Here is a 13,330-nt window from a genome sequence, read left to right as displayed (position 1 = left end):
TTCCCACATGGGGTAAGGACACAAATTGGCCCTAAATACCATCTGAAGTTTAGTTGTTGTAATTAATTATTGTATTTATTACTGTTTTAACTGTTTTTAATTTTGATTATAAATGTGTTTATTGACATCGTGTTCACTGCCCTGACTCCTTTCCATTGTATAAAACCTTCCCCTAAGGAACAGCTGAAGTTTGAAACAAACCAGGATCCTTTCTTAAATGTTTGCTTTGCACTGATTTTCTCAACTACTATTTTAGTCCAGTAAAATCAAAGATTAAAGGGGGAAATGCCCTTTTGTAAAAAGGAAAACAAAGGAAAAACAATTCAAAGTGGTAAGAAATAATCCTAAACTTTTTCCCAGTAGGTTAACTACTCTGCAATGATGATGACCTCTTTCTTAGGCTGTGTCATGATCCTGGGCCTATAGTGGTGCAGCCTACAGGCTCTAGGGAGGCCAAGCGGCTCCAGGGAAGCCTGTATTGGAGTAGCTATCAGGGCCTACATTTCCCAGGTCCCCTCTGGATCCTGTGATTGGTTAATAGGGGATTTGGAGGGAAAACTTACACCAGCTAGGGCCGGCAGCCCCCTGGTGCCAGCAGGGGTTCTTCCATTTTGCAAACCCCTCCCCTGATTTGGAAAAATCTGGCAGCGGGGGGGGGGAAATGGCAGTGCCATGTGACACTCTAACCTTTCCTCCACCTAGTCTCTATGGTAGGAAGGCTGGAGCGTCCTGGCTGCTGGAGGATTCCTTGGTTCCCCTCAACTGGCCCTAGTGCATGGCATCTAGTAGTAAGCAATTAAGAAAAACATTTCTAAGTCACATTGCCAGACTGGATGATTGGAAAATTTACTTGCAAATCAGTTCTAAAGAATTCTTCATCATGAACAAAGTGCCTTCTCATTGGAAGGGGGTGGAACTTGGGAAGTGAAATCACTTGACCTTGAACCTGGAAGTGACATCACAGGACATGACATCACAAAAGTCTCCTGGCTCCACCCCCAAAGTCCTCAGATGTTTCCCGAATCAGACCTGGCAACCCTAACACCAGCAGAGGACTAGCGCATGGTCCCTGGGAAGAAGGAATAAAAGGCCTTGCCCAAAGTAGGAGGGTGTTTAGTCTCAGGGAACAGCGCTGGACAGGCTGCTGCAGAAAGACGGATCCCTCATCCAAAAGGGGTGAGTCAGTCTGAGACCAGTTGCCTAGAGAAGGATAGGACAGTATAGCCAGATGCATTAGGATTTATTATTTTACTGATTTACCTACCTTTACTGTGCTCACTTTCCTACATGTTTCCTACACATTTTTGAACTACAGTTGTTAGATCTCTTTAATAGTTTGTTACCCTGCCTGGGTCCTCACACCTCATTTGGTGACATATGAAAGGAAATCTACTGGAAAGTACTGTATAAAGGGGTAGGGTGGGTGCTCTGGGCCCGCCCAAGGAGACCCATACCAGAGTGGTGGCAGCCATTAGAGAACCTTCCAAGCCGCTGCTCACAACAGGCTGATATCTAGGTAGAGTTTCTTTTGAGGCTCAAAAGCTCCAATGTCAAAACTTCAACAACAGCCAAATCCATGGCAAGTGTGCTGACTCCCGCCCTGATCCCCTCCAGCTTCCTTGGTAGACAAGGGGAAAGACAGGGATGGTACAGTGGCAAAGATTACAGGTGGCTACCAATGTTCCCTCTAAGCTGTGGAATCTTGTGAGCAAAAATTCTACTTTGTGAGCTACTGGCATTAAAGTTGTGAGCGAGCGATTTGGCTACTGTATAAATTAGTTTGCTCTGGAGCCATCCTTCCTGAACTAAGACAAAAATCTGTGAGCTGGAAGCTAAAAAACTGTGAGCTAGCTCACAGTAACTCAGCTTAGAGGGAACACAGGTGGCTACTGCTTTCCATTTTCAATCTGGCACTGAAACACCGAGCTGGTCCCAGCATGAGGAGGTCCTGAGCAGACTGGCCTTCACACACTAGCCAGTTCTCAGAAAATATAGTGTGATAATTATTCACATGACAATATTTGGGCAATCTCTAATAAAATGTCTGAAATTATGAGCCAAAGAGATGTCTAAAGCACATGATAAGCAGGGGAAATTATGCAAAAAAAAAAAGCATGTTAATTTTCTTAATTAGCACAAATGTACACAGGTCTCAGCGTTTTTATTTAGAATTTGGATTACTGCAGTATACTGTTAAATCAGAGCAACTGTGGGTAAGGATCAGCGATATGGCATGCCAGTCCTGGTTCTGAGCCACATCCAGACTCTGTAAACATAGGGTTGATCAGTGACTTTGGTACACTAAGAGTCCTGACCTCCTGAAACTGCAAGCAAGTCTTAAGATACTGTGCAAGCATTTTAGGCATTCTGTCCAAGTATCTGTTTTTCCCTGTTTCTGTACGTGCAAGCCAACAGCCTCACCTCACGGTGGTGGTGGTGGGGGCAGAGTGTGTATAAAATAAAGTCTCTTGTTCCTTTGGGGCAGACAGATTCCTCTACCCTCAAGAGATCGTGTCTCGTGTGAGTCCTTCAAGCAACATAGAACCAATCAAGATGGCAGAAACCCTATATGGAGAATATTCGTCTTCTAGATTGGCTGTTCATAGCACTGAGAAAATACTTACGGCGATTACCTTTTCTCAGGGTTCTTGATATAAGTGTCTATTAACAAACTATACATCTCCGAGTGAACATTTTCTATTAGTATCTGGAAGCCATAGAAACAGCGAGCCTCTGGAACCTGCACTTCTTGGCTAAAACGCTCTACCTGCCAACAAGAGAATTCAAACATGCATATAAAGCCTCAAAAACTTATCCCTCTGTTAGCAACCATGACTCCCTTCCTAGACATGTACTATCTGCCCTGACTTCCTCTTGGCTAAACTTGCACCTTGGCAGTCATTTTAGGAGCCAGCAATGCCTCGCCTTGGAGAAAGGGAGGTCATGGCTCTCCTTAGTGAGGCTGTGCTAGCTAGTGGCCCAAACGTTGGGTGGGAGACTGATCCATTGATGGGGTATCTGCATGTCTACCTCTCTCTGTGAGAGCTTGCAAACCCAGGCACCCACTTTAGTCTATCAACGTAACTTTGTCATCAAATGCAAGTCTTCCTGAGTGCAAAATCTAATTACCATGAAGCTGTTGGATGGCCTTGATAACTCTTGCCGACCTTGCCTGAATGTCTTCTACCAGCCTGCTTCAGCCATGGGTGAAGCCTCCACCCTGCCGGACCTCGCTGGATGCAAACAGATTTTGTTGCCCTCCTGGGAAGACCACCCTGCCAGTCCAATCAGAGCCAGGATATCCACAGGTGCTCAGTCCGGAACCCACCCCGAATTTCTGTACTTTATAATCATTTCTTTTGTATTTCATTGCTATTCCTTTGTGCTGGCTCCACCAGCCAAAGTGGGATGTTGGTCTCATCCCCTCCAATGGCTCAGGGGCTGCCGACTCCATTTTTCATTCTTTAGACATTCAGGACCTTTCCTTGCCAAAAAGGAGCATCTCTCCATTGCCTTGCCTTATTTTCTTGGAATTTGGGGGAGTTCTGCCTAAGTCCCCTGGTATCCTACCATTTTCCCCTGGGCATAAGCACTGACCTCCAGATTTCTGGATCCTCTCCCTTCAGTTAAACAGACTCAGCACAGCAGACCGAGGATGTGGGACCTCCTTTGTGGGACCTGGACTTTTAAGTTCTTTTCTCTCAGAATCCTTCTTTCACTGTCTTCAAATCCCCCACCTCTCCTCCCTCCTCCTTGTAGCTGTTTCCTGGCACAGAAATCATGCTTAGCCAGCCACCTGACTTCCTCTTTCTCTCTTCCCATTTAATGCTTCATACGTGCATCCTTCATACATGCCCTAACTGGCAAGCACGCCAGGTTTCCAAACTAGCTAGGCTGGAGAAGGGGAAGATGTTCCCCTTGACGCTGAGCTTAAACTCCCCCAAAATGGTCAGAGTTCCCAGTGAGGGACCTGAACCCAAGACAGAGATTCCACACGTCAAAGGATGCACATGAAAGACAGCACATGTGGGAACGCCTTCATGATTCACGTTGAATGTGTAACTTGCTACTACTGAAAAGCACAGCATCTGAAACACTAGGATTTGACTGACAGTAGCAGTTTCATATGTGCAAGCTATCATTTGGTACTACAGTCACCAACTGCTGGTATGCACATGGAAACATGCCCTTAGGATATCTACCCTGCATGAATACCAGAAGTATAGACGTTGTCCATAATGACACTGCTGATACATCTAACAATGCTATATAACTTGAGGTGTAAAATGTCAAAATCTCACCAGATTTTCATTCACGATTCCATCACTGGCTGCAAAAAATGCCAAGATATGTGAAATGAAATACTTTTCTTCTGGTTTCAGCTTGTTCCAGTGGGGAAGGTCCTTTGATAAGTCAACCTTTGTATGGAAGAAGAAAAATCTGTTTGTCATACAGTGTTAAGACTGAGCCAAAGGAAACCGTTGTTGGAAATGAAAGGACAATTCCTGTAGATTTCAAAGGCTGTAGGGATTTTTCTACAGGTGGAACGCACCATGCCCCTAATTTTACTGAGGAGCTTACACATGACATCACGCTCTTTCCAGCATATTCTTCTCTTCGTTTCGTGAATGTCACTTCATCAGAAGTAAGTATTCTTGACACAATGTAGAAAATCAATTTTACAGCAGTGGCTATGTTTGACTAGTGCCCGATGAGATCATTTTGATGACTATTTGAAATTGTACAAGACGCTTGATTTGTAAAACTGATTTTCTACATCATGAAAAGAAACAAGAACAAGATTGTGTCAAGAATACTTACTTCTGATGAAGTGACATTCACGAAACGAAGAGAAGAATCCGGAGCCTTCGTTATTTGGCTACCTGTTGCACTGTTTGCATTTATATATTGTTGTACTTTCTTGTTATATTTGTATTTTCATCTATTTCACATAAACGTTTGCATATTCTATGAGATATAGCGTTTCCCTGGCTTTTTTCTATATGCTGTTTTACCTTACAAGCTAGGAGGTCTCTTATTTTATCATGCTCTTTCCAACCATGCCTTATGGCGCTCCCAGAGCTTTCCCTGTTGAACTGGATTTAAAGGATCTATGGCTGTGGGCAGAGCCTCCATGTGAAAGCTCTGACTGCAGCCAGTCTGGAGGGAAGGAGGGCAGAGCTTAGCACCACCTTCAGAATGGCAGAGCTAAGTTTCTGTGCCAATACGGGAAGGAGGAAGGGGTGTGGGGAGGGGTGGCATCAGCAGGGACCAGTGCGGGGACAGCAGTGTGTGAATGTTGTCCTACCTGCCTCTAACCTTCTTGCTGCTGCTTCCCCCTGAGGGTACAAAGACAGGGAAAGTAGTTTCCAAATAGGCATGGAAAGGCCAAGAGCTGTTTTATGGCTTGATCAGTTCACAGCCAGTTCACAGCTGAATGCATTAGGGCTGTAGTAGTACTACACAAGAGTAGCTGCAGAGAATTAAGAGACCAACTTGTCTACTTTTTACAACCAGAAGGGAAGCCCCCTTTACGGAGAAGTGGTACTCTGAGAGACACACAGCCCTGCATATTACTTACTTCTTCCACTGTCCAGAAGGAAGCTTGAGCTTTCTTGTACATTTTCCATATGTCAGGATACTGGATTGGGAAAATGACAAATCGACGTGGATTTTTTCTTAAGAGAGGTTCTTCATTTGACTTAACCCCATTTTCAACAGCATCAGAAGAAAGCCTCTAAAGGAAGAGCACAAAGTCATACAGCATGTTGTCTTGGTTGGGGAGGGGGTGCCTTTTTACCTTTGCCTAAGACAATACCTGAATCCTAGCAAGATACACAAATCTAAACAGATTCTTTATATAGCACTCTGCTATACTTAGCAGTAAAACCTTTGACTGTATGGAAGTTTTCCTTTTTTGCAGTAGGATCAGCTACACATCCATTCCAACTCAGTCTCTATCCACCATCCTCAACCCTAGAAGTTCCACCGTGTATGTGTGTATTACAGACAAGTGGGTGACTGTAGAGCAACAACATCTGTGCAAACTGCTTCACTTGATTCAATTTTAGTTTCAGGAAAAGCAGCCCCGAACAGACCAGTTTTGGAGCACCTCTGATGCTACAGAGATGAACCAGGTGTACAGCAGCACAGAACAGGGTACCCAACCACGCAGGGATCTTGACTGAAGGTCGTATTTTTTTGTATTGTGCAGATAACCCTGCTCCATTACTTGGACAAGGCACTATCAATTGTGTGGCTTGAGAAGTGTGCTGATTCTTCATCTCTAAAGCTGTTTAAAAGCCTCTGTTAGGAAGTAGAGCATGTCCACAGAGCAGTGAGAACCCCTTGAAAACTCCCTATATGTTTTGTGGACTGTATCACATCAGGGCCAAGACTCAAGTTAAAAGGACTTTCAAACATCTATGGACGCTGAGTAGCTGCGTGATGTCTGCAGATAGTGGCACCACCTGAAGTACAAAAAAATGCTCTTGGTTGGGGGGGGGTCTCTTTTCTGCCAGGGCATCCTATTAGAACTAGTTATGCAGATAGCAGGACCTGTGGCAGCCTTGTAGTCATTTCCATCTGTTAGACGGGAGACCCATGCTGGTAAAGGATACCCTTCCCCCTTCTCTCATTCCTAGCATGTGCGTGCATATATTTAAATTACCTTTCCACTGGACTGAGAACCAGTATGTCAGACAAGGATCTGGGTTCAAATCCCCATTCTGCCCTGAAATATGCTTGGCAGTGCAACCTACAGCCACTGGAGTGAATGGGTATTAAAGAGTTATAACTCTGCTTAGTGTGGCACTACGAGTGACTCTGGGCCGGTAACATCTTCTCAGCCTATCCCAGGGGTACCCAGTGGTGTGCATCGGCACCATGGTGCCCACCGACACCTTTTCTGGCACCCACCAAGTATTTTTAGAAAGTGGGTGTGGCCAGGTGGGGCTCCTGCCCAGTAGGGCTTCAGACTGGCCAGCGGACCTCTGACTGGCTGTGCAGATTTAATGCTCTTTTGGCAGCAGGCGCCACCACAGCACAGGTTCTCCTCCTCTCTCTCACTCGTCTTCCCAGTGCACTTTTAAAAATTACTCCTCTTGTCTCCTGCACATGGGGTGTGGGTGCGTGTGTTCACACACGTGTGTGTGCATGGTTCCACCTCCCATGGTGCCTGTTTTGTGGTTGTGCCCACCACCTTGTGTCAGACTTCCAATGATGCCCACAGGCTCAGAAAGGTTTGGGAACCCATGCCATAGAAGCTGATTTTAGAGTACATTTGTATAAAATGATCATACATCAAGCATGTGTCATGGCCTGCCAGGTGCCTGATAACCTTCCAGATCTTTATGTCCAGGCAAACAGGAGAGGTGGTTGTGACACAGGGCTGATGGGATGACTTTGATTTAAGGCAGGGGTCCCCCAAATTTTTGGGACCACACACACCTTTGGAATTCTGACACAGTGTGGTCGATCGGTGCAGCCACAAAATGGCTGCTGCAGGAGGTGGATCCAGCTACAAAAATGGTTGCCCCAGCTTACCTTCAGTCACACAATGAAGATTCTTGTGCTGTGGTAGCAGCTACTGCCAAAGCAATGTTTTTAAAACTCTCACAGTCAATCAAATCTCCATTGGCCAATCACAGCTCAGGCAAGACCGATCTTGTCAGATCTTGGAAGCTAAGCAGGGCTGACCCTGGCAGGTATTTGGATGGGAGACTTCCAGAGAATACCAGGGTTGGGAGACCAGAGGCAGGCTATCAAGCCACTTCTCTGAATGCCTTCTGTGCTTCAGTAGGAGTCGTCAGCTAGCCATGACTTCCAGGCACAGGCACCCACACACAAATGCAAAAATCCCCCCCCCCATCTCCATTGGCCAATCAGAAGCCTTTCTGGGCAAAAGCTCCACCTGGTCCCACCCACTTTCCAAAAGCACTTGGTGGGCACCAGGAAAGGTCTTAGTGGGCACTATTGGGGACCCCTGTTCTATGGAATCAAATACAAACTTGCGAACAGGTAACACAAAGGACAGAGATCAGGGAGGATACTGGGTGTGGGGGAGGAACAAGGCTTACCAGGGCTCCCTCCTAAACAACATGAAGTAATGACTGTGCCTCTAAGCATGCACAGAGTGTCTTCCTCTCATCACTGAACAGCCAGAAGAAGAACCCACTTAAATTAAAGAAGCAGGGGTTCTAAAGAGGAACGTGATTTATTCTAGGTTAATCTGACCAGGCAGAAGTGGCTCTCTGGGGTCTCAGTTCAAAGTCCCGCAAGCCCTTGTATCTTCTAAAATACAACTTCTTGTCCTACTTCAGCCAACTCTTAGAGCTGAAATACTTTTTGTGAGACTTTCAGGTATGCTAAAAACATATGATTCTGTTTATCAATGCCAACAAGCCACAACACCACAGCAAGCTATTTGTCAGGTCTAAGTGTTTAACTACTGTGATAAAGCACTATCTTAATGATGCAAGCAAGTAGTATTTGGAAATACTTCTTGTATTTGCTAAACAAGGAGGAGTCCTGGACACCCTACTCTGTTTATTAGGACCACAGTTCAGCTGCATCTGGTACCATCAGTTTCATATGAATATCCCCCACCCCAATAGGTTTTATTGCAAGACCTACTTACATTTCCCATTCACACACACAAACCCCTCCAAGTTTAACCCCATAGGAACTGCTGCGTGAGTGCCCGCAACAAAAACAAACGGTGGTCAAGTGAGATTCTCCGTCAACGCAGTCCGGGCTAAAGTCATACTCCTAAACAGGAGAATAACCCTGCACAGGATTCCACCGTGACGCAGTTACCATTTCTAGCTGAGCCCCAGTCTATATACGCAGCTTTCACCGGACGGTAGCCTTTACTGCGTTTACGGCCGGATACCTTTGGCATGTTTACTCGGAAGTAAGCGCCAAAGTGAGTCCAGTGGCGCTAATTCCCCACCCACGTGTGCGGGAACGCAGCCTTAGCCTGGCGCCGCAAACCAATGCGCTTCAACCGCGCAGGCATCCCCTCCCCCTTGTTGCGCTTCGTTCAAAAACGGAGCACCGGCCGCCCCTGCTTGGACCGCCAGACACGCCAAAAGAGAGTCGGCGCCTCCCCTCTGACCCGACGGCGGCGTCTCGGCCGCTCACCCACCTTCTCGCTCTCCGGCCTAGCAGCTGCGCACGACTCACGGCCAGCCGGGCGCTCGCCCATGGCTGCGAGGGCAGGTCGGCGAGCGAGGAAGCAACGGCCGAAGCCGGCAGCGGAGGGGAACGCCGCAGCACCACAACCAGCCCCGCCGGCGGCCCCAGGAACTACAAGCGCCGCGGCTTCCGACCAGGCGTCGGCTCTGGGGGTCGAGGAGGCGGGCCAGCTGCTCCTGCTGCTGCTGATTTGCAAAACACGCCGCGCCGGAGCGTCCTTGAAGGGAGAACTTAGAGCGGCCCTGCGCCATTCAAACCGGAGCCTCTTCTAGGCCTTGGATTGCCGTTAGCGTAATCGTGAAAGCTTATAAGGGAATACATGTTCGTCTTTAAGGTGCCACTGGACTCGTATTTGACTTCACTGCTGCAGTGTAAAGGTAAAGGTTCCCCTGCTCGAAAGCCAGTCGAATCCGACTCTAGGGTTGCGGTGCTCATCTCCGTTTCAAAGCCGAAGAGCCAGCGCTGTCCGAAGTCGTTTCCGTGGTCATGTGGCCGACATGACTAAACACCAAGGCGCACGGAACGCTGTTACCTTCCCACTGAAGTGGTACCTATTTATCTACTTGCAATTTCTTGCTTTCGAACTGCTAGGTTGGCAGGAGCTGGAACGAGAGATGGGAGCTCACTCCGTCATGCGGCACCTGGTTCTCGAACTGCTGAACTACCGACCTTCCACAGCCTGCAGTTCAGCGTCTTAACCACTTGAGCCTTACACTTGAGGCAGTGTAAGGCCTTTTTAATTCGGCCGAACCAAGTTGTCACTCACAGCAGAAGCGAGGTTTCCTCGGGGCTCTTTGTCAGAATGGCTGCTCAGCGTGAGGGGGACGACGGGGCCTAACTGGTGCCAGGACTCAAGGGCCCCTGGCCCCTCCCGTTTGACCTTAAAACATCGCATTCCCCTGGTGGTGCTTCCCCTGAGTCATTTTGAAATGAGGAGAGCCTTCTCTTGCTGTTATAAAGAGCTAGGGGCCTGCCTTGCATAACTCTGACAGGTTTTTTGTTTTTACATCTTTTCTTATTCATCTGTTTAAGTTGCAGACATCTCTGAAAAAATATTAGGTATCCTCAACAAGTTTGTAATTTGAGGTTGGGTCATACAGGCTGGCTACCTCCCCAGCCAAGCCAGACAAATTTAATCTTGCCACTTCACACACCTCTTTGACACTTCCAGCATCAAAGCTTTTTGGGTTCAGAAAGTGTTGTTTGACCTGAAGAGATGCAAATAGTGATTGAGGGAAGAGCCCTCAGAATTTTAAACAGTTTTGACAACAGGATTCCTTTTCTTTCTGGTGCCCAACAGAGTTGAACTCTTGAGTCTTTAGGAAGCATTTATTCTTGCAACATTACTGGACAATACATGGAGCCATAAAGCTTCTTCAAGATACATCAATCTTCAGGCTACTATTAAACCTTGACTAATTCCTTCCTTTTCTTTTTGGACTTCTAAAACCGTTAATAGGCCCAGGACATGGCTAGCGTGATACATGATACAGCAAATTTGCTTGAAGGTCTCAGTCTGCTCAGTGCCTCCTGGGGGCCTTACCTACATTACCTGGACTGCCATGATGTAAAAAGCATGTAAACATAATTCTAAAAGCAGATGAATAAAATCAGCAAGAAAGGGAAAACACAAACTACACACTGCAAAAAAATAAATCTGTAAGACTATTGATGCAGTATCTGAAACTAGTGTTGGCCAGTGCTCCCTCTAAGCTGAGTTATTGTGAGCTAGCTCACAGTTTTTTAGACTCCAGCTCATACATTTTTGTCTTAGCTCAGGAAGGATGGGCTCCAGAGCAAACTAATTGATGCGGTAGCCAAACTGCTCGCTCACAACTTCAATGCCAGTAGCTCCCAAAGTAGAATTTTTGCTCACAAGACTCCACAACTTAGAGGGAACATTGGTGTTGGCTACCCAGCCAAAGCTTGCTATGAAAGGATATACGTTTCCTAAAACTAAAGACAAACAAAGCAATAACACTTCCATACAGCATGGTTTGGAGTTCTGTACTCTTCATTAATCTAGATGCTAGTTAAAAGGCAAAAAGGCAGAGCATTGCTACTGCCATGATCATATGGGCTCTTTGATGTTGTACCTTTGAAAGGTACAGTGTTTGGATGGTGTCAGGTTCAGTCACTGAAAAAACGGGGGAGAAAGAGGTTCTTAGCCAGTATTGAGTTTCAGATAATGGGAGAACACACAGAATCATACAGTTGGAAGGGACCTACAGGGTCATTTAGTCAAACCCCCTGCACAATGCAGGAAATTTACAAATACACCCCCCCCCCCCCAGTGACTGCTGTTCCACGCCCAAAGGATGACAAAACCTCCAGGATCTCCAGCCAAACTGGCCTGGAGAAAAATTGCTTCCTGACCCCCCAACAGGGCCTCTCCTGAAGATCTTAGACTATGAGGGGAATATATGGGAGAGAATATGAAGTGGTCCCAGGGCCTACTAAATATTAACTGAAAACAAAACACAAAGGGAATTTGCCCTTTGTTACAAGCAGCTTGCAATGCTCTAAGCTAGACCGATAATCACTGCAAAATCCTCTCTTGAATCCAAAACTAAACTCTACATTTCACACAAGGAAACCTCTCTCACATTTTATCCTCTGTTATCAAAGCTTTTAAAACCAGGTGTATTTACTTAGGTATTATACCCCTCCCAAAATGAGCCTGGCATTTTCTGCTTATGAGAACTGCCTGTATACAACCTCTGTTTCATTCCAAAGTCTGGCAAGCTACAAAAATAGTTTATCCAAACTTCTTAGAAACAAATATAAAAAGAACCCACTCAGTGACATTCAGATCACTAATCTCACTCGCAAGAGACAAATGCTTCATTATTCACTGATCTTTCCATGACTTCCACGGTGTATTTTCTTGGAGCTTTTCTGCAACGAAGATGTGCTGGAAATATTGTGCAACACAATAGGCAACTTACCAAACCCAGTCATCCAATGAAAATCATCCACAGTAAAGAAGCCACAGTCCCTTAAAACACTTCAATGCCCCATTTATTTCAGTCAGGCAAGATGAAGGGTAACACTTTAGCACCTTCATAGATCAATCTTAACAAGACGCTTATGTTCATTAACCATCATCTTGCATAGTTCTGAATTTGCAACTTGATACTGTCTGTTTCATTGAGTCAGTTATGCTGCTGTACTGAGCCTTTTCAGGTCCTTCCTGTTTGCTGGGAAAGCTGATTTCAGATAGTTAGATATAATTTGCTTAATTTATACTCTGCCTTTCTATCCAATGGGAACCCAAAGCACCTTCCATTGTTCTCCTCCCCTCCATTTTTATCCTCACAACAACCCTGTGAGGTAGGTTAGGCTGAGAGTGTGTGACTGGCTCAGTCACCCAGCAAGCTTCCATGGCAGAGTGGGGATTCGAATCTGGTTCTCATAGAACCTAACCCAGCATTCCAACCACTTCACCGACACTGGCTCTCTAACCACTGCTGCATTTGTGGAAAATATATTTAAAAATAATCCCAGTAGGTAAAAAAGTATAAGGACCACAAAGAATGTATGGCAATTTCAGTGTTTTCCTCAAACAGAACGTGATAGCCTTCAGCTGAAAATCCCAGAATTTGCATAGGATCAGCCAGCACACCTGAGAGGCTCAGACACCCCCCACCCAGCAAGCATTGTTTGTTACCCAAGGCACAGCCAGTGACTACTTTCCCTGATCCTGATCTGAGTCAATGTTTCTCCCTGCAAAATGCCAGTATTCAAGAAGGTGGCAAACTCTGAGAGAGTGGGAATTCTCAGGTAAAATGGAGGGGCTCAGATAGCACAGTGTGATTCCCCATAAAGGACCTATAGCAAAAGAGAAGGCGTCAGGAGGCCCACAAAATGCTGCTCTCCCCACAATTAATGAAGTACAGAGCACAGCACGAGTTCTAAGTAGTGAGATAATGAAGGAGCAGTAAGCCTCTTTATATCTCCCACCTATGTCTACTTTGGAACCTAAGAATCTTGGCCTTGCTTCATGGACCGAGTGCATTGGAAGGCACTTCTTGCCAAAACTGGAGGAACAGCACTTTTTTTTTTAAGTTAGTCTTCCCAGAACTTCCTGATTCCTTTTGTATTTATGGTGAATTAAACTACTGACTACTAC

The 13,330-nt window shown here is 46.0% G+C and overlaps 1 protein-coding gene across 1 annotated transcript in view; it reads right to left on the bottom strand.

Moving 5' to 3' along the window:
• RRM2B (ribonucleotide reductase regulatory TP53 inducible subunit M2B) overlaps positions 1 to 9,301 on the bottom strand; it is a 16,809-nt gene extending 7,508 nt beyond the window's left edge. The window contains exons 1-4 of the mRNA XM_015428168.1: positions 9,149 to 9,301; positions 5,582 to 5,737; positions 4,302 to 4,418; positions 2,634 to 2,767 (exon numbers count right to left, since the gene is read on the bottom strand). Coding sequence (XP_015283654.1) covers positions 2,634 to 2,767; positions 4,302 to 4,418; positions 5,582 to 5,737; positions 9,149 to 9,208 — 467 coding nt within the window. The 5' untranslated portion in view covers positions 9,209 to 9,301. The remainder of the gene's footprint in view (positions 1 to 2,633; positions 2,768 to 4,301; positions 4,419 to 5,581; positions 5,738 to 9,148) is intronic.
• Between the last annotated feature and the right edge of the window lie 4,029 nt (positions 9,302 to 13,330).

Source organism: Gekko japonicus, unplaced genomic scaffold (assembly GCF_001447785.1).
Source record: "Gekko japonicus isolate JY-2015 unplaced genomic scaffold, Gekko_japonicus_V1.1 scaffold555, whole genome shotgun sequence".
Taxonomy (NCBI): Eukaryota; Metazoa; Chordata; class Lepidosauria; order Squamata; family Gekkonidae; genus Gekko; species Gekko japonicus.
Note: the sequence above shows the minus strand (reverse complement) of the source record. Positions and strands in the feature narration are given on the sequence as shown.